The sequence below is a fragment of the Myripristis murdjan genome, chromosome 6, assembly GCF_902150065.1.
Source record: "Myripristis murdjan chromosome 6, fMyrMur1.1, whole genome shotgun sequence".
In the NCBI taxonomy this organism is placed as follows: Eukaryota; Metazoa; Chordata; class Actinopteri; order Holocentriformes; family Holocentridae; genus Myripristis; species Myripristis murdjan.
The window spans coordinates 17,692,806-17,713,488 of record NC_043985.1 but is presented as its reverse complement, the minus strand read 5'-3'; the positions used below and the strand labels follow the sequence as shown (position 1 = coordinate 17,713,488).

At 39.9% G+C, this 20,683-nt stretch overlaps 2 protein-coding genes across 2 annotated transcripts in view; both read right to left on the bottom strand.

Moving 5' to 3' along the window:
* Window positions 1-428: 428 nt before the first annotated feature.
* Window positions 429-18,140, bottom strand: LOC115360710 (intestinal mucin-like protein). Its single transcript, XM_030053798.1, has 20 exons — window positions 18,074-18,140; window positions 11,708-11,855; window positions 11,378-11,595; window positions 8,593-8,764; window positions 8,227-8,471; window positions 7,762-7,945; window positions 7,367-7,586; window positions 7,096-7,274; window positions 6,902-6,971; window positions 6,569-6,678; window positions 6,438-6,469; window positions 6,188-6,356; window positions 4,978-5,079; window positions 4,805-4,845; window positions 3,789-3,911; window positions 3,425-3,523; window positions 3,169-3,297; window positions 2,605-2,644; window positions 1,399-1,519; window positions 429-1,216 (listed from the first exon to the last, which is right to left on the bottom strand). The coding sequence occupies exons 2-20, from the start codon at window positions 11,727-11,729 to the stop codon at window positions 1,039-1,041; spliced, it is 2,454 nt and encodes an 817-aa protein (XP_029909658.1). The 5' UTR covers window positions 11,730-11,855; window positions 18,074-18,140; the 3' UTR covers window positions 429-1,038.
* LOC115360553 (mucin-5B-like) overlaps window positions 11,867-20,683 on the bottom strand; it is a 23,513-nt gene continuing 14,696 nt past the window's right edge. Inside the window, exons 31-33 of the mRNA XM_030053528.1 lie at window positions 13,807-20,631; window positions 12,021-13,363; window positions 11,867-11,917 (exon numbers count right to left, since the gene is read on the bottom strand). Of these exons, the coding sequence (XP_029909388.1) occupies window positions 11,867-11,917; window positions 12,021-13,363; window positions 13,807-20,631 (8,219 nt within the window). The remainder of the gene's footprint in view (window positions 11,918-12,020; window positions 13,364-13,806; window positions 20,632-20,683) is intronic.

Below are 20,683 nucleotides of genomic sequence, written 5' to 3'. Positions count from 1 at the left end.
TAACCCTAACTCTAAACACAGTATCAAAGATCACAGGCACTGGCAAAGATTCAGGATGTCTATTCCACCCAGCACATACTCTGCTCCCATCTGGAAAACTCTACTCTATTGTTTTCAAGGTGGAGAGAGCCATTGCGAACACTGAATTTAGATGGTGATTTCTGAATGTTTATGACAATAAATTATGAATGCATAGGAGCAAAAATGAAATCAGCAAGATAATTTCAGTCTGAAAAACCACATATGTTGGAGAAAGATAATTTGGATACCCTTTACATGTTTGTCTTTGTCCATGGCGACAATCAGATGATGATGAAGAATCTGGGAACAACGCTGGGAATGGTGGCCAGCAAACAATCAAAGACCAAATCCATGTTTTTATTATCATTTTTTTCTTTATTTATTTCAGGTTTGACATTAATTGCATGCATAATGTGCATTGAAAAAGAAAGTTATTGTACTATATATTTTTTCTCCCATATCTCTTACAGTAACATGAAGAGAAAAAAAAAATAGAGCACACGAAATGATGAAAATTACGATATGTTTTTGAAACATCAAGTCTACATTTTAGGACAAAAAAACCATCTTCCCAAAAGCAAAAAGAGTGCCATGACACCAATATGTGTCTCCATCAAAAGGCAGATTTGGGAGCTGAGCCTGGAAGTGGAACGGGAAAATGATTTTGGCTGATGTGAAAATACCTAGGTCCATTTTCCAGAGGTGTGTGAAACATTTTTATCAACAACAGTTAGCATTCCTGTAAGATCAACAATCTTGGAAATCGGGACTTTTGGCCATGAGTCTTGATGACGTTTGAACAGCACGACAGCTTCCAGATTTAGTTCAGATTTTATGAAATGATGAACATTTCTAATACAGTTTGCCAAGCCAAATGCGTTATTTTGCCAGCTAGTACTCAAACGTGTGCCTTTTGGTGGTCAACATATATGGGAGTCTTGGAGTTTAGTGGATTTGTTAAAACTTCAGAAAAGCAGATTAAAGATATTTGTTGTTTATGAAGCAAAAACATTTAAGTTAGTGCTCGCCGTTCTTCTCACACTCAGTGACATGGCAGCCACACTTCTCAATTGAAATGTAGGAGTGTTTCTTCGTCTTGCCATCAGAGCAGACCATCTCCACCTTCCTCTCTCTGGTGGACAGTTCTCGACAACAAGTACATGAATGCATGAAGTGTTTCTTCTCTGCAGAGTACCTATGAGTAACGACAAACCAAAAGCAGCATTAACACACTCGGTGTGGAACAGCGGCAGCAAACATAATCCACTACTGAAAGAGACATTCCTTTATGCGTGAAAACTTAACAGGCAATTTCAGCGTGAATGAGAAGGTCATGTAACACTCAGAATGCTTGTTCAAAGTGGTTGTGAGTCTCACATTGAGGATGTTGGACAGGCTCCTTCACAGGCTGTGATTTCCACCGGCTCAACTGACTTGCAGTCCTCTATCTGAAGATAGGTGGTGTTCTTGGTGATTTCACAGCTGTAACGGGGTGTACCTGTAGATGATAAAAGTAAATATATAAAAATAATCTTTTTTTTTTTAGATTTTTTTTTTTTTTTGGCATTTCTACTTTATTTGACAGTCATAGTGGAGATAGACAGGAAAGGCAGGGGAGACAGAGGGAATGACAAGCAGCAAGAGACCTGAGGTCAGATTCGAACCCTGGTCGCTGCGATCGGGACTAAGCCCTGGTACATGGTGTGTGCTCTTGGCCAGTGAGCCACCGGGGTGCCCCATATGTATATATATTTTTTAAAGAAAACAAAGTCATTAAGGTTTCATGTGTCATGATAATATAGCCCTGTTGGTGACCATAGAGAATCTGAATAACTAATCTGGGGGCTGTTAAGGTACTTTGAACACGAGTTTCCTGAGCACAATTCACCAACGTGAAACTTTTTCCTTTATCCTTGAACCCTTTTTCTAACGTAAACATGTTTGTGGTGGAAAGGAGCAAAGTTCTGGTCAAGTCTCAGAGTGAAGGAGATCTCAGGAAACTGCGATGTCTTATGGGTTGCTCACTGACACGCCTTATCTAAAGGAGGTATCTTCACCTAAGTATGTTAGAGGTCAGCAGATCTGTGCTCATGAAAGACGTCAATCTGTCTGGTCTTGTCTCACTGTATATGGCATGTCTCAGACTTACAGCCTTGGTGGCATGGTGACAGAATGTCTTATCAATACAGCTCAACAGGGCCTAATGTGACCTACAGCTTTCCTCACAATGTTGTTGGAAAATATTTGCATTGAAGTCCAAAATTCATCTTCATGGGGCTCGACCAGACCTGTTTACCAGCACAACGATCAAAGATAGCAATTTTTCTTCTTTGCCTACTCCTAGCTTGTTTTGTAGCTTTGCACAGGGAAAGGGCTCAAAAGAGGAAAAAGTGCTGTCGTTCACCGTTGCACTGAACCCATATTTACACCAGCTCTGACTATGGGAATCTGACCCAAGTGGAAATCAACACTGGCCCATCATTGGGGCATTTCTTTTTTGCTTAGATATTGTTAAACTATTAAGAATGGCAATGCATAAACTGCACAATAATACAATTTTTCATTCAGGTAATTTATACTTACATGTTTTGCAACAGCCATTTTTATGACTTCTTTCAGTTCCCTGTATTATAGACAACATGGACAATAAAATTAATATGTACATCGATATTAAGTTGCATATTAGTTACTGTTGTTAAAAAAGATTTTAAAATGGTATCGGAAAACAAGCTATAAATAAAGCAGTTACAATCCTTTTGACCTCATATTTGAATATCCTAGAGAATAAATATACTTTTGAGCCATTTAACATTCCTCATATTTGGTTTACTCAATTCATTTACCACCACTTTTGCTGCTCCCATTTTGTCTCTTGCAGGCTACAAGTCTAAACTGCTTTAAAACATTTAGAAAAGGTACGTTTTAAATTGACAGCTTAATGCTACAAGTGCAAAACTGAAACAGCACATTGCATTGGCAGACAGGACAAAAATGATCACCAATCATCATTTGGAGACAGTTTGATTTATATCTGGCAGATACAAACTGTAACTCTGAAAACTGTTTTAAATACCGCCCTGATGCATCGTGAACTCTATGTTAGGCCAATATCAGTTCAAAGTTTGTTCAAGTGCCATAAATACTCACAGGAAAGCAGTTCTGTGGATCATAATCAGGGCATTCAACAACCAATTCAGTGATTTTCGGCTTGCCATTAACCATTTTGCAGTCATACGTGGTGCAGTTGTCGTTTGGAGGAGACCAAGACTGTGACGGCTATCAGATGTGTAGAAGACGGTAATGAGTCAACATGAAACAACTTTGACCTTTGACTTTATCAGGACTATTAACATATGCCACATTTATAAAAATGTGAATGTCATTTTCATTATACTGAACTCACCTCGATAATGTGAGTTGTATTGTCTGGGAGCACAACAACACAGCTGGTCTCTACACACTTCCCACAACATTGTCCAGGGCTAATTTTATATTCGTAGCCCTTTTTAGAGGAATGGCACAAATTAAAATGCTGCACAACTTCACATATCAATTCAGTCAGTAATACTTAGTGAAAATGGAGAGAAAGTTACTTTCCTCCTGAGTAAAACATGTTCACACTTAAGCACTTACATCTTCTTGTGAGTTTAACAAGACTGAACAGCTGAAATAAACTTGGAATATTTATTTATATACTAAAGTCTGAGTTTGATTTACAGTCTGTAATAAACTCTGAATAATACTAAAACGTTTTCAAGCACAAGTACCTGTGGACAGTCGGTGGAGCACGGTTTCGGGGTACATACAATGAGATTCAGCTTGGTGATATTATCCTTGGTATTACCACAGTTGCAGTTTTGACATGGGTCTTTGGGTACATCCACACCAGGCTGTAAAAGAATATAAAAGCCATCCCATTGGTGTACTTCAAAGATATAAAACACCCTGTATATGATTATCGCCACTGTGACTATGGCCTGAGCAACAGTCTAGAGGTCAGCATGCCTCTTTGCCGTACCTCGCAGGCTACAAACACCCCCAAAAGCCAAAGAATGGCGAGTGATTTATTCTTACACAACCATCCAAACCACTACTACCCGCTTTTAAACAAAGCAGCAGGAACGAGGGACAGAATGATTTGACACTGAGGCATTGGTTTACATGTCGTTCAGCCAACCACATTTTTTGTACTGTTTCGAGAAAATTAAACAGATTGTTGTGTGTGGATGGGTACTCGGAGATGAAAGGCTGCGAAGGCATGATTAGCTAATAGGTTTTCTGTTTTGTTTTTTAATGGGAAGAATGTGATGCCTCTCCTATTTTGAGTTTTACAAGGAGTGTCTGAAATAAGGGATCAAGACTCAGGGGATTTTAATGTACTGATTGTAGTTTTCTAAAAGACATTATTATTATTATTATTATTATTATTATTATACAACTGCAAAATGACAGCTTTATTGAAAATAGTCTATCCAAATACTCATGGTACACTCAACTATGGCAGACTGTGTAAAGGCTGTAGTGTCCATCTGATATGCCTGGAAATACTGTAAAGGTTATACTGAACATTTTATCATAGTCATTTCATTTAGTCATAACATTTGAAGTAAGGACCTGGGGCCAAAACATCCTTCTGACACTGTTCAAATACTTCATTCTGTACCACATTCCACCTCTAAATTACCAAAACCTTTTTTTTCCGCAATATCTTTTTTTTTTTTTTCATTAAATGCAATATTCATACTTCATGTAGAGAATTTCTCGGAGTGCCTCAAGTGCTTACCTTGTACTCAGTACCATTGAAAACACAGACATCTTTGGGTTCTACATAGAAAAAGAATGAGCAATTTTGAATGCAGTAAAGGTCTATGCATGTGTTAGTCCCAGATGAAGAAAGTGTTATTTTACAGATGAAGAATTGGACTAAATGTAACTGAAACCCATTGAAATGCGTACCACAGGTATGGGAACTGCAGCAACTTCCATTTGATTTATGCGTCACCGACTTAAATCCCAGCTCGCACTCGCTTGGCTCTGGACAGCGTTCTTTATCACATTCTGTTGGATGGGTGGCAAAAGAGTTGGTGAGTATAACATGAAGTAAAAAGTTGTTCCCAAAAATTATTAGCTAGCCAGGAATTTGTTACTTACAGTCACTAAATGGTTTCAGATCACAAGTATGCTTGGAAAAGAGGTATTTACCTGTTGGATAACTCATTAATGTTTGAAAAGAAAAGGATCTCTGTTAAGTCAAATAACTGAAACAAACACCATTTTTCATTAATGGCTGCAGGTCAAGACTTTAGTCCTAGTGCTAGTTCATTTAAAGTACCCTTGCACTCAATAACAGGTTTTACTTATGTTTGTGTCCCCTAAAATGTCTGATTTTGAATATGCTGACTTGTATCTGTGCAAAGTTTGTCACTACAGCGGTGTTTTTACATTCCTCCTCGGAGGTGTCTGTGTACGCCCTTGTGGGCCTTTGCATATCAGCAGCCCTGCCGGTCACCGGCCATCGTCAGTACAGTCAGAGCTTTCCCACATCAGTGTTTTATTTTCCAAAAAAACACAAGACCAATATGAAATGGCTGTTGAACAAGAACTAAGAGACTCACTGAAATGTTTTTTTTTTTTTTTTTTTTTTCATGGTTAGATTTTCAAATATTGCACGATTTTCACGACTATCATGGGTGACACTTCTGCAATCTCTGAATAGATTTCTGGTTACGGTCCGGTGTGCCAGTGGGCAGGGAAGTGGATGGAGACTGTTGCCAGATTCATTTATTTGTATTTTTTATGGCCTTAATAAATGGCTGGAGGGAGACTTCATCTTTATTTTCTAAGCATTTTGCAAGCTATTCCAGCCATATTTAGAATATAAAACTAACTGAAAATATTTTAAAAGCAATCTGTTTGCATTATTTGGGTGGTTGCTACCTACATCAACCTTAAATTGTAGATTTGTAATCAGTAATGTTTACACTTTTACATTTATGCTCCCAATTTATAAGTCAGGCACATGGAAGTGTCTTCTGAACATATTTCCCAAGAATATTAAAATGAATGGGAGCAATATAATTATCTTTTCAAGTCCAAAGCCAATTTAGTACACCTCCCTGTTTTAAGAGTGGCAATGGATGTGGGTGTGGTACCCAAGATCACTCACTGCATTTGGCTCTCTCACAGCAGTCCTCTGTGTATGTCTCCAGCACCTCACCTTCCTTGTCGCATGTTATGGGCTCTTGAGTTGGGCATGTTATGGGCTTACACTTAACCTCGCGCTTGACTTCATCACAAACACACCAATTACAGTCACTTTGCCATTTGCTGCCAATCTGTTTTGTAGGTAAAACAAAGAATTAATGGCAAAGAAAGACCTAACACCAGTGAATAATGAAAAAATGAATCATTTTTACCTTTCTGGGTGTACCATCGGGTCCAATGCAACCTTTAACAATAAAAAGAAAAGTAGGTGCCTGGCCTTAATTTACTTGTAAGTTAAATTAAAATAGTTGTCTTTTTCTTCACGAAAAGAAAATATTCTTACAGGAGTGAACGCAGAGGTCAGAGTCTGTACTGAACTGGAACATCCCGTCTGGGCAGAAGCATCCTTCCTTAAATGACTGTGAGGGAGTGTTCTGCTCGCTTTGTACGTATCTAACCATGAGGAAAATTGGTAGACCAATGAATAACATCAATTGTGAAATATGTTGGGTACTGATGTAACTTTTTCATGAATAAAATCTTACATAGTACTGTGTAATGTACTAAAGGACAGACTACTAGTGTAATACATATAGTGAAAGAGTTATAATTCTCACAAACTATTTACATTGTTTCCACGGCAACTACTGAAATGAAAGCAGAACCAACTTCTTACCTTTCATTACAAATAGGTGAAACAGTTGTGGCACATGGTTTGTAGACTTTGTTTTCTGGACAAACATATTCTAGAGCAAGAGAGGGTGGGAAAAAAAATCAAAATGATGAAGCCATGAAGTGTACTAGTGTGAAAAGTAATTTGTGTGCACTAATTTTCAACAGCTTGTTCAAAAACCTAAAAAACCCTCATACCACATTGTCCATCTGTTGAATTCCTCCAGTTCACACAGATTCCAGCATCATCACACTTCGAGGCATATGCCGCCAAACTGGAGCAACCCATTGTGGTGTTTGGCATGTGGCAAACATCAAATTTACAGGCCTCATAGTAGTGTTCTGGTTTGATTTTTTTGTTGCATTCCTCAAACACCCTTAACGTACAAATCAAAGCAAAATTATTAACAGAATGAACTAAATTAATTGTTACCATTTCATATTATTTGTAACACTGTTACACTCTTACTTGCTTGTGATAATGTCACAAATAGCAGGTATGCAAGGGGTTGGTGGGGATATGGTTGTAATTGGGGAAGAGGTGGGCCCAGGTGGGGAAGGTGTGGGCCTTTCACAATATGTCTTGTTCTCATCTCGTACATGCCAATCATGTGCCATCTCAGCACATGAGTGATGAATCTGGCCATTTGGTAATCTGCAGTCATTTTTCTTGTTATTGTCACAGGTACCTAGTGAAGGTAAACGGCAACATAATGGTTGTTAGAATCCTTGTGCTGCGAACGTGTGACATCCATTCAGTTATACTAAGTGAAATGCCTTTTGGAATTTTTCATTTAACAAGTTCAGCATTTGGCTTTTTGTTTACTGTAAAATGTTGGAACAGCAAATCAATTATCAACTTACCACACTGCCCCTCTGTGTTGTTGTGAAAAAGGGAGTATGGAACGTCAACGCTGAATTGAAGCCCTTTGAACGTCACAGTTGCTTTAATCTCTGGGATTTTCAAGATCAGCTCAATTTGAGTACTTGTGATGGTAAAGTCATCATTAGAGAAAGTTGGGAACACCTGTTTGCCATTGATGTACACCTAAAGAATTGCAACATCAGTGTTATTCCTAACCAGTCATCAGTTTGCTCACATGAAGAGAGAAGAGAGGAAAGTTTTTAAAGCTAAGTTAATTTTGGTTTAAAGATTAGGAACACTGTCCATACCCCTTAAACGAGTAGTAATGTACATGAAACTACTTTTCCATCTTCATAAAAGTGAGAAGAAAGATAGCCTAGTTATAACTACTAATTACTTCATACAACTGTTGCAGAAAGTTAATATAACTTATGTTTAGAGAGGGTCGTGGTGAAGATAGTTACCTTGTTCTCGGTCTTTGGGGTCACCTCCTGTATTAGTCTAACTTTATAGTTTTTATAATACACAATCAAGGCATGAACACAAGTTACAGTTCCAGAGGCATCGCAGTTCTCATTGTCAATGTGAACAGTGAAATTGTGTCGAGGAATGATCTCTTTCACCAAGACATATGTGCAGTTTTCCTGAAAACTGTAATATGTCCCATCAAATGTCAAATAGTGAGGATCTCCCCAGCCACTGCATACACCTGCAAAGATGAAATAATGGCATTGAGCATCATATCAAATGATGAAACATTGTTTTTTTTAATCTATTCTTTGTTATTATATTTTGTTGAAATCTGAAATATTGTATTCATTTAAACTTACATCTACACTCGTAGTGAAAACAACAGCCTGCTTCGTCATACACCTTAACCGGTGAATAAGTATTTTCACAAGCAGGTATGGTCACCTTCTTACAGTCCACAGTTTTTTCTGTTATTGTACCATTCTCACATGTTGCAGTGGTACAGTTACCTGTCTTCCAAGAGTCGCCATTCTATCAAAAAGAAAATCGCATTTTTAATGACATTTTGTGGTAAATACAGTATATCCAACTGCAAGTCAGTATTACACGGCATTTTTTAAATTTATGGTGCAATTGCAGTATGTGCAGCACAGTCTGCTCCATCAGTCTCCTAATAGATGAAACTACCTGCATAACTACACGTTTTGCATAGCACTTAAGTATTTCTAGATTTTAATAGTGGTGAACTGCCTTTTGGAAGGAAAGCAAGAAGACACCATCTTCTGACCACTCATCAACCCAACTGGCTTCACAACCATAATGGGTAAGTTAAGTCTACTTAATGTTAAACGTTACAGAGTATAAAATATCACCTCATTATTATTCTGTGACTGTGGTTTGGACACTGCATCAAGTCACTGTCTAGTTATAAACTAGAAAACTAAAAACTAAACTAAAATCTAAGCTAAATACACAGCACACTTGATATAAAATGAACTATCTGTAGTTTAAACACAACCGAGGTTACTGCCCTGCAAAGTAAGCATAGTAGGATAAACAAAGAGTGAGAGAAACAATGGGTCAATTTGATGAAAGGTTTGACACACGTCAAAACAAAACATACAATTGCAAACAATGGATTTGAAAGGAAAGTAATTTTGATGCATATCAAAATTACTCTCAATGTGCTCTGGCCTACAGTGAGTTACATCTCTGCCTTTTACCATGCAGCTGAAATGCAAGGAGCCTGGTTGTTCAGAGTGACAGCCTAACCCTAACTCCCAGTCAATAAAGTGCATGTGTCAGCCCGCCTGTTGTGGGAATTACCCTGACAAGAGTGGCAGATGTGTTTTTCTTGTTTCCTTATATTTTCATCAGATGCAAGTTGACATAAAATTGTTACGCATTCTTCAGTGAATGTAGAACGGAAAGTTTTTAGTCTCCTGAGAATTGTACAGTGAGTGTGTTTATTATGTTTATTGTGTCAGTTTCCTTATTCCTTATGTTCTCTTTCTTTGCACATGCACAATCATAAAAAGCCATCTAGAAATCCGAATAAAGGTATACATGGTCCAATAATGAGGTTCCTCCAGGAGAAATGTAGCTACCATAGCTGGATCTCTTAATTCTTTACCGTTATTATAGAAACTGGCTTTTTTTGTTTACAAATTATTTGACAAATCATTTAATTTCCTGTACATGGAAAATAACCTGATTACTAAAATGCATGTAAACGCAGTGAGCATAACAGTTTGTCTATAAAACATACTAGAATAAACATGAATAAACATACTAGAATGGTGGAGCAGTGGCCATTTATATTGTGTAATGCTGACATGGTAACAAGGCTAGCATCCAATTAAACCACTGAAATTGAACAGGAGTAGAATGAGCATTGAATTATTTGCTGTGGTCATTTGACTAGTTCAAAAGAAAATGGTGATTGTAATTGTTAACATGACAGCACACGTCAGTAAGGCCATTCAGTTTCTATGACCTGACTTAAATTGACTATGAACTGACTGTGCCTAAGGCAGGTTGCTGAATTGTTGAGGTGAGAGATTTTGCTGCAATAATGTTTGCTAACCTTGTTGCTGATGTCAGATAACAGTTTTGAAGTTATCTAAGTACCTGTGTGACACACCAGGACACTCAGAGTTCAAATGTTCACAACTCTTTAAGGCTATGTTTACACATACACGGGTATTTTTAAAAACGGAGAGTGGAGATTTAGGAAAACTCCTGTTTCGCGATTGCATGTAAACTGAGAAAAACGGAGAAATACAGAGTTTCAGGCAGCTGACGTCACATTATGCACCAAAAGTGCGTGCAATGTTTACATTTGGCTATGGTGATCATAGACATGATATACGTATATTATGTCTATAATGGTGATGATCATGGATGCATTCACAGTAGCAGTCGCATTTCTGTCCATATGTTTGCATTTTCAAATACAGCAGCTTTTTTTATATAGAGGAGCAGAGATGAATGAGGGCTCGGAGGTCAGTCTCCTCCCTCCTACACCAAGAGCCAGTCAGCGGCACCGCCAGCATCGCTTGGGTCCGACCTGGGTGGACTGCTGTCGGGTTTGGCTTCTGATTGGCTTACATGGCTTTCTCCTTCTTCCTACACCGCCGCCCATAGGCTTGGTGTAGTTATGATGGCGCTTGACGGTGTATTTATGAGGGTTGATGTAAACGGAAACTTTTTTGAAAACGATGCCGTGTGCATGATGTTATTTTGGAAAACGGAGGGAGGGAAATATTCGTTTCTCAAAATACCCGACTACGTGTAAACGTAGCCTTAGTAATTTCTGTTTTCAGGCTACAGCCACAGTACAACGCATCTGCACAAATCTCAAGTGTTTTTCAACCCTGCTGACTTATCACTAAAACAAAGAATTACACTCACCATATTACTGTTTTTTATGCACTTTCAAGAAACGGTAGTAATAACTAACAGAACAAACTGTTTTAAAATGAGAAAATGAACAATAACTTAAAACAACCACGCCCCACTAAAGGCAGTCATCACTGTGTGCTTGGTACAAATTTCAGTGACGTTTCAACTGACATGGGGTAGAAGAGATTTTCATTTAAAGTACATTTTTTAATTTAGCTAATTTTAGCTAAATTTACATACCTTTCTAGGTGGGGTGAGATATGTGCAGTCAACAGGAGGAGTCATGGTTGCACTAGTTGTTGTTGAGCCACCATGTGTTGTAGTAGTTGTGGTAGAGGAAAATGGTGGACGAGTGGTAGAGTGACATGGTCTTGCATGCTTCTCAACATTACATGTTGCATTGCAAAAAGAGGTGAAACACCAGCCTGCTCCATCAGTTTCATTATAGATGAAACTACCTAATATGAGGATAAAATCAACACAAATTGCCAAGTAATGTGTTTTATCAGTGAACACAAATATTAGGAAAGAAAAAATGGCACTTACTGATATCAAATGCATATTGCTTACCAGCATGGAAAAGCTTATCCATGTACTTGCAGAAACATAAAGTTGTACTGCCCGGATATGCTGACGATGTTGAAGGCTGGAGAGTTGAAGGTGTTGGTGAGACTGTGGATGCCACTGATGTAGTGGGCTTTTCTGTACTTGTTATAACTGTTACTGTGGTCAATTTGGTTGTCGTTGCAGTTGTGGTGGTGAATGAGGATGATGGTGCTGCTGTAGTAGTTGTAGGCTTTAGTGTGGTTGTGGCAATGGTTGTCGTTTCTGTTGTTGTGGGATTCTCTGTAGTTGTTGTAGTTGGGTTTGTTGTGGTTGGTGCCGCAGTAGTGGAAGTTTCTGTAGTTGTTGTGGTGGGCTTTTCTGTAGTTGTTGTTGGTGTAGTGGTATTTACACAAGAATCAGCGTACCTGCAACATCTGACTCGTATTTCATAGTCAGAACAAATAGGTGGTATGCCCTGATCTTGGTTGCGACAGATCAGCCCATCTGATAGGTCACATGTAACCTTTTCTCCTACCTGAGAGAAATGTAAATCCTTGCTCTTACTTGCTCTACATTCTATTTCAGAAATTTTGATGCAAGCACTCAACTCTGGGTTCTTAGTTGTGTCTATGGTTTCAAAATCTCCACCATTTGAGATATTCGGGTAATGATTGTTAATCCAGTCTGACCATTCACAAACAAAGCAGGAAGTGGTTGTAGTTGGAGTAGTGGTGGAAGTTTCTGTAGTTGTTGTGGTAGGCTTTTCTGTGGTCACTGTGGTTGTGGTTGTAGTCGCAGTTGTTGTGGTGGGCTTTTCTGTAGTTGTTGTTGGTGTAGTGGTATTTACACAAGAATCAGCATACCTGCAACATCTGACTCGTATTTCATAGTCAGAACAAATAGGTGGTATGCCTTGATCTTGGTTGCGACAGATCAGCCCATCTGATAGGTCACATGTAACCTTTTTTCCTACCTGAGAGAAATGTAAATCCTTGCTCTTACTTGCTCTACATTCTATTTCAGAAATTTTGATGCAAGCACTCAACTCTGGGTTCTTAGTTGTGTCTATGGTTTCAAAATCTCCACCATTTGAGATATTCGGGTAATGATTGTTAATCCAGTCTGACCATTCACAAACAAAGCAGGAAGTGGTTGTAGTTGGAGTAGTGGTGGAAGTTTCTGTAGTTGTTGTGGTAGGCTTTTCTGTGGTCACTGTGGTTGTGGTTGTACTTGCAGTTGTGGTGGTAGAGATGGTTGAAGTTGTTGTAGGTTTTTCTGTGGTTTGTGTTGTTGTTGTGGCCTGTCCTGTGGTACTTGTAGGCTTCTCTGTTGTTGTTGTTGTTGTTGTTGTTGTTGTTGTTGTGGGCTTTTCCGTAGTGGTTGTAGTAGGTTTTGTTGTGGTTGGTGCCGCAGTAGTGGAAGTTTCTGTAGTTGTTGTGGTGGGCTTTTCTGTGGTCACTGTGGTTGTGGTTGTAGTCGCAGTTGTTGTGGTGGGCTTTTCTGTAGTTGTTGTTGGTGTAGTGGTATTTACACAAGAATCAGCATACCTGCAACATCTGACTCGTATTTCATAGTCAGAACAAATAGGTGGTATGCCTTGATCTTGGTTGCGACAGATCAGCCCATCTGATAGGTCACATGTAACCTTTTTCCTACCTGAGAGAAATGTAAATCCTTGCTCTTACTTGCTCTACATTCTATTTCAGAAATTTTGATGCAAGCACTCAACTCTGGGTTCTTAGTTGTGTCTATGGTTTCAAAATCTCCACCATTTGAGATATTCGGGTAATGATTGTTAATCCAGTCTGACCATTCACAAACAAAGCAGGAAGTGGTTGTAGTTGGAGTAGTGGTGGAAGTTTCTGTAGTTGTTGTGGTAGGCTTTTCTGTGGTCACTGTGGTTGTGGTTGTAGTCGCAGTTGTTGTGGTGGGCTTTTCTGTAGTTGTTGTTGGTGTAGTGGTATTTACACAAGAATCAGCATACCTGCAACATCTGACTCGTATTTCATAGTCAGAACAAATAGGTGGTATGCCTTGATCTTGGTTGCGACAGATCAGCCCATCTGATAGGTCACATGTAACCTTTTTTCCTACCTGAGAGAAATGTAAATCCTTGCTCTTACTTGCTCTACATTCTATTTCAGAAATTTTGATGCAAGCACTCAACTCTGGGTTCTTAGTTGTGTCTATGGTTTCAAAATCTCCACCATTAGAGATATTCGGGTAATGATTGTTAATCCAGTCTGACCATTCACAAACAAAGCAGGAAGTGGTTGTAGTTGGAGTAGTGGTGGAAGTTTCTGTAGTTGTTGTGGTAGGCTTTTCTGTGGTCACTGTGGTTGCGGTTGTACTTGCAGTTGTGGTGGTAGAGATGGTTGAAGTTGTTGTAGGTTTTTCTGTGGTTTGTGTTGTTGTTGTGGCCTGTCCTGTGGTACTTGTAGGCTTCTCTGTTGTTGTTGTTCTTGTTGTTGTTGTTGTGGGCTTTTCCGTAGTGGTTGTAGTAGGTTTTGTTGTGGTTGGTGCCGCAGTAGTGGAAGTTTCTGTAGTTGTTGTGGTGGGCTTTTCTGTAGTTGTTGTTGGTGTAGTGGTATTTACACAAGAATCAGCGTACCTGCAACATCTGACTCGTATTTCATAGTCAGAACAAATAGGTGGTATGCCCTGATCTTGGTTGCGACAGATCAGCCCATCTGATAGGTCACATGTAACCTTTTCTCCTACCTGAGAGAAATGTAAATCCTTGCTCTTACTTGCTCTACATTCTATTTCAGAAATTTTGATGCAAGCACTCAACTCTGGGTTCTTAGTTGTGTCTATGGTTTCAAAATCTCCACCATTTGAGATATTCGGGTAATGATTGTTAATCCAGTCTGACCATTCACAAACAAAGCAGGAAGTGGTTGTAGTTGGAGTAGTGGTGGAAGTTTCTGTAGTTGTTGTGGTAGGCTTTTCTGTGGTCACTGTGGTTGCGGTTGTACTTGCAGTTGTGGTGGTAGAGATGGTTGAAGTTGTTGTAGGTTTTTCTGTGGTTTGTGTTGTTGTTGTGACCTGTCCTGTGGTACTTGTAGGCTTCTCTGTTGTTGTTGTTGTTGTTGTTGTTGTTGTTGTGGGCTTTTCCGTAGTGGTTGTAGTAGGTTTTGTTGTGGTTGGTGCCGCAGTAGTGGAAGTTTCTGTAGTTGTTGTGGTGGGCTTTTCTGTGGTCACTGTGGTTGTGGTTGTAGTCGTAGTTGTTGTGGTGGGCTTTTCTGTAGTTGTTGTTGGTGTAGTGGTATTTACACAAGAATCAGCATACCTGCAACATCTGACTCGTATTTCATAGTCAGAACAAATAGGTGGTATGCCCTGATCTTGGTTGCGACAGATCAGCCCATCTGATAGGTCACATGTAACCTTTTTTCCTACCTGAGAGAAATGTAAATCCTTGCTCTTACTTGCTCTACATTCTATTTCAGAAATTTTGATGCAAGCACTCAACTCTGGGTTCTTAGTTGTGTCTATGGTTTCAAAATCTCCACCATTTGAGATATTCGGGTAATGATTGTTAATCCAGTCTGACCATTCACAAACAAAGCAGGAAGTGGTTGTAGTTGGAGTAGTGGTGGAAGTTTCTGTAGTTGTTGTGGTAGGCTTTTCTGTGGTCACTGTGGTTGTGGTTGTAGTCGCAGTTGTTGTGGTGGGCTTTTCTGTAGTTGTTGTTGGTGTAGTGGTATTTACACAAGAATCAGCATACCTGCAACATCTGACTCGTATTTCATAGTCAGAACAAATAGGTGGTATGCCTTGATCTTGGTTGCGACAGATCAGCCCATCTGATAGGTCACATGTAACCTTTTTTCCTACCTGAGAGAAATGTAAATCCTTGCTCTTACTTGCTCTACATTCTATTTCAGAAATTTTGATGCAAGCACTCAACTCTGGGTTCTTAGTTGTGTCTATGGTTTCAAAATCTCCACCATTTGAGATATTCGGGTAATGATTGTTAATCCAGTCTGACCATTCACAAACAAAGCAGGAAGTGGTTGTAGTTGGAGTAGTGGTGGAAGTTTCTGTAGTTGTTGTGGTAGGCTTTTCTGTGGTCACTGTGGTTGCGGTTGTACTTGCAGTTGTGGTGGTAGAGATGGTTGAAGTTGTTGTAGGTTTTTCTGTGGTTTGTGTTGTTGTTGTGGCCTGTCCTGTGGTACTTGTAGGCTTCTCTGTTGTTGTTGGTGTTGTTGTTGTTGTTGTTGTTGTTGTTGTGGGCTTTTCCGTAGTGGTTGTAGTAGGTTTTGTTGTGGTTGGTGCCGCAGTAGTGGAAGTTTCTGTAGTTGTTGTGGTGGGCTTTTCTGTGGTCACTGTGGTTGTGGTTGTAGTCGCAGTTGTTGTGGTGGGCTTTTCTGTAGTTGTTGTTGGTGTAGTGGTATTTACACAAGAATCAGCATACCTGCAACATCTGACTCGTATTTCATAGTCAGAACAAATAGGTGGTATGCCTTGATCTTGGTTGCGACAGATCAGCCCATCTGATAGGTCACATGTAACCTTTTTTCCTACCTGAGAGAAATGTAAATCCTTGCTCTTACTTGCTCTACATTCTATTTCAGAAATTTTGATGCAAGCACTCAACTCTGGGTTCTTAGTTGTGTCTATGGTTTCAAAATCTCCACCATTTGAGATATTCGGGTAATGATTGTTAATCCAGTCTGACCATTCACAAACAAAGCAGGAAGTGGTTGTAGTTGGAGTAGTGGTGGAAGTTTCTGTAGTTGTTGTGGTAGGCTTTTCTGTGGTCACTGTGGTTGCGGTTGTACTTGCAGTTGTGGTGGTAGAGATGGTTGAAGTTGTTGTAGGTTTTTCTGTGGTTTGTGTTGTTGTTGTGGCCTGTCCTGTGGTACTTGTAGGCTTCTCTGTTGTTGTTGTTGTTGTTGTTGTTGTTGTTGTTGTGGGCTTTTCCGTAGTGGTTGTAGTAGGTTTTGTTGTGGTTGGTGCCGCAGTAGTGGAAGTTTCTGTAGTTGTTGTGGTGGGCTTTTCTGTAGTTGTTGTTGGTGTAGTGGTATTTACACAAGAATCAGCGTACCTGCAACATCTGACTCGTATTTCATAGTCAGAACAAATAGGTGGTATGCCCTGATCTTGGTTGCGACAGATCAGCCCATCTGATAGGTCACATGTAACCTTTTCTCCTACCTGAGAGAAATGTAAATCCTTGCTCTTACTTGCTCTACATTCTATTTCAGAAATTTTGATGCAAGCACTCAACTCTGGGTTCTTAGTTGTGTCTATGGTTTCAAAATCTCCACCATTTGAGATATTCGGGTAATGATTGTTAATCCAGTCTGACCATTCACAAACAAAGCAGGAAGTGGTTGTAGTTGGAGTAGTGGTGGAAGTTTCTGTAGTTGTTGTGGTAGGCTTTTCTGTGGTCACTGTGGTTGCGGTTGTACTTGCAGTTGTGGTGGTAGAGATGGTTGAAGTTGTTGTAGGTTTTTCTGTGGTTTGTGTTGTTGTTGTGACCTGTCCTGTGGTACTTGTAGGCTTCTCTGTTGTTGTTGTTGTTGTTGTTGTTGTTGTTGTTGTTGTGGGCTTTTCCGTAGTGGTTGTAGTAGGTTTTGTTGTGGTTGGTGCCGCAGTAGTGGAAGTTTCTGTAGTTGTTGTGGTGGGCTTTTCTGTGGTCACTGTGGTTGTGGTTGTAGTCGTAGTTGTTGTGGTGGGCTTTTCTGTAGTTGTTGTTGGTGTAGTGGTATTTACACAAGAATCAGCATACCTGCAACATCTGACTCGTATTTCATAGTCAGAACAAATAGGTGGTATGCCTTGATCTTGGTTGCGACAGATCAGCCCATCTGATAGGTCACATGTAACCTTTTTTCCTACCTGAGAGAAATGTAAATCCTTGCTCTTACTTGCTCTACATTCTATTTCAGAAATTTTGATGCAAGCACTCAACTCTGGGTTCTTAGTTGTGTCTATGGTTTCAAAATCTCCACCATTTGAGATATTCGGGTAATGATTGTTAATCCAGTCTGACCATTCACAAACAAAGCAGGAAGTGGTTGTAGTTGGAGTAGTGGTGGAAGTTTCTGTAGTTGTTGTGGTGGGCTTTTCTGTGGTCACTGTGGTTGCGGTTGTACTTGCAGTTGTGGTGGTGGAGATGGTTGAAGTTGTTGTAGGTTTTTCTGTGGTTTGTGTTGTTGTTGTGGCCTGTCCTGTGGTACTTGTAGGCTTCTCTGTTGTTGTTGTTGTTGTTGTTGTTGTTGTTGTTGTTGTGGGCTTTTCCGTAGTGGTTGTAGTAGGTTTTGTTGTGGTTGGTGCCGCAGTAGTGGAAGTTTCTGTAGTTGTTGTGGTGGGCTTTTCTGTAGTTGTAGTAGGTTTTGTTGTGCTTGTTGCTGTAGTGGTGGAGGTCTCTGTAGTTGTTGTGGTAGGCTTTTCTGTGGTCTCTGTGGTTGTGGTTGCACTTGTGGTGGTGGAGATGGCTGAAGTTGTTGTTTGACTTAATGTGGTTGTCTCTGACAAAGTAGTATTTTTGACCTGGGGCTGTGCTGGTGCCGATGTTGTGTTAGCTACTGTATTTGTAATAATTTTTTCGGTTGTTTCTGTAGTTGTTGTGGTGGGCTTTTCTGTGGTCACTGTGGTTGTGGTTGTAGTTGCAGTTGTGGTGGTAGAGATGGTTGAAGTTGTTGTAGGTTTTTCTGTGGTTTGTGTTGTTGTTGTGGCCTGTCCTGTGGTACTTGTAGGCTTCTCTGTTGTTGTTGTTGTTGTTGTTGTTGTTGTTGTTGTGGGCTTTTCTGTAGTTGTTGATGTAGTGGTATTTACACAAGAATCAGCATACCTGCAACATCTGACTCGTATTTCATAGTCAGAACAAATAGGTGGTATGCCTTGATCTTGGTTGCGACAGATCAGCCCATCTGATAGGTCACATGTAACCTTTTTTCCTACCTGAGAGAAATGTAAATCCTTGCTCTTACTTGCTCTACATTCTATTTCAGAAATTTTGATGCAAGCACTCAACTCTGGGTTCTTAGTTGTGTCTATGGTTTCAAAATCTCCACCATTTGAGATATTCGGGTAATGATTGTTAATCCAGTCTGACCATTCACAAACAAAGCAGGAAGTGGTTGTAGTTGGAGTAGTGGTGGAAGTTTCTGTAGTTGTTGTGGTAGGCTTTTCTGTGGTCACTGTGGTTGCGGTTGTACTTGCAGTTGTGGTGGTAGAGATGGTTGAAGTTGTTGTAGGTTTTTCTGTGGTTTGTGTTGTTGTTGTGGCCTGTCCTGTGGTACTTGTAGGCTTCTCTGTTGTTGTTGTTCTTGTTGTTGTTGTTGTGGGCTTTTCCGTAGTGGTTGTAGTAGGTTTTGTTGTGGTTGGTGCCGCAGTAGTGGAAGTTTCTGTAGTTGTTGTGGTGGGCTTTTCTGTGGTCACTGTGGTTGTGGTTGTAGTCGCAGTTGTTGTGGTGGGCTTTTCTGTAGTTGTTGTTGGTGTAGTGGTATTTACACAAGAATCAGCATACCTGCAACATCTGACTCGTATTTCATAGTCAGAACAAATAGGTGGTATGCCTTGATCTTGGTTGCGACAGATCAGCCCATCTGATAGGTCACATGTAACCTTTTTTCCTACCTGAGAGAAATGTAAATCCTTGCTCTTACTTGCTCTACATTCTATTTCAGAAATTTTGATGCAAGCACTCAACTCTGGGTTCTTAGTTGTGTCTATGGTTTCAAAATCTCCACCATTTGAGATATTCGGGTAATGATTGTTAATCCAGTCTGACCATTCACAAACAAAGCAGGAAGTGGTTGTAGTTGGAGTAGTGGTGGAAGTTTCTGTAGTTGTTGTGGTAGGCTTTTCTGTGGTCACTGTGGTTGTGGTTGTAGTCGCAGTTGTTGTGGTGGGCTTTTCTGTAGTTGTTGTTGGTGTAGTGGTATTTACACAAGAATCAGCATACCTGCAACATCTGACTCGTATTTCATAGTCAGAACAAATAGGTGGTATGCCTTGATCTTGGTTGCGACAGATCAGCCCATCTGATAGGTCACATGTAACCTTTTCTCCTACCTGAGAGAAATATAAATCCTTGCTCTTACTTGCTCTACATTCTATTTCAGAAATTTTGATGCAAGCACTCAACTCTGGGTTCTTAGTTGTGTCTATGGTTTCAAAATCTCCACCATTTGAGATATTCGGGTAATGATTGTTAATCCAGTCTGACCATTCACAAACAAAGCAGGAAGTGGTTGTAGTTGGAGTAGTGGTGGAAGTTTCTGTAGTTGTTGTGGTAGGCTTTTCTGTGGTCACTGTGGTTGCGGTTGTACTTGCAGTTGTGGTGGTAGAGATGGTTGAAGTTGTTGTAGGTTTTTCTGTGGTTTGTGTTGTTGTTGTGGCCTGTCCTGTGGTACTTGTAGGCTTCTCTGTTGTTGTTGTTGTTGTTGTTGTTGTTGTTGTTGTTGTTGTTGTTGTTGTGGGCTTTTCCGTAGTGGTTGTAGTAGGTTTTGTTGTGGTTGGTGCCGCAGTAGTGGAAGTTTCTGTAGTTGTTGTGGTGGGCTTTTCTGTGGTCACTGTGGTTGTGGTTGTAGTCGCAGTTGTTGTGGTGGTCTTTTCTGTAGTTGTTGTTGGTGTAGTGGTATTTACACAAGAATCAGCATACCTGCAACATCTGACTCGTATTTCATAGTCAGAACAAATAGGTGGTATGCCTTGATCTTGGTTGCGACAGATCAGCCCATCTGATAGGTCACATGTAACCTTTTTTCCTACCTGAGAGAAATGTAAATCCTTGCTCTTACTTGCTCTACATTCTATTTCAGAAATTTTGATGCAAGCACTCAACTCTGGGTTCTTAGTTGTGTCTATGGTTTCAAAATCTCCACCATTTGAGATATTCGGGTAATGATTGTTAATCCAGTCTGACCATTCACAAACAAAGCAGGAAGTGGTTGTAGTTGGAGTAGTGGTGGAAGTTTCTGTAGTTGTTGTGGTAGGCTTTTCTGTGGTCACTGTGGTTGCGGTTGTAGTTGCAGTTGTGGT

Coding starts and splice junctions, on each gene's coding strand:
- LOC115360710 (XM_030053798.1), bottom strand. CDS start 11,729: ATGGATAAGCTTTTCCATGCTG. Junction 6,357..6,437: donor CCGATGGTACACCCAGAAAG/GTAAAAATGATT, acceptor CCTACAAAACAG/ATTGGCAGCAAATGGCAAAG. Junction 3,912..4,804: donor TCAATGGTACTGAGTACAAG/GTAAGCACTTGA, acceptor ATTCTTTTACAG/CCTGGTGTGGATGTACCCAA.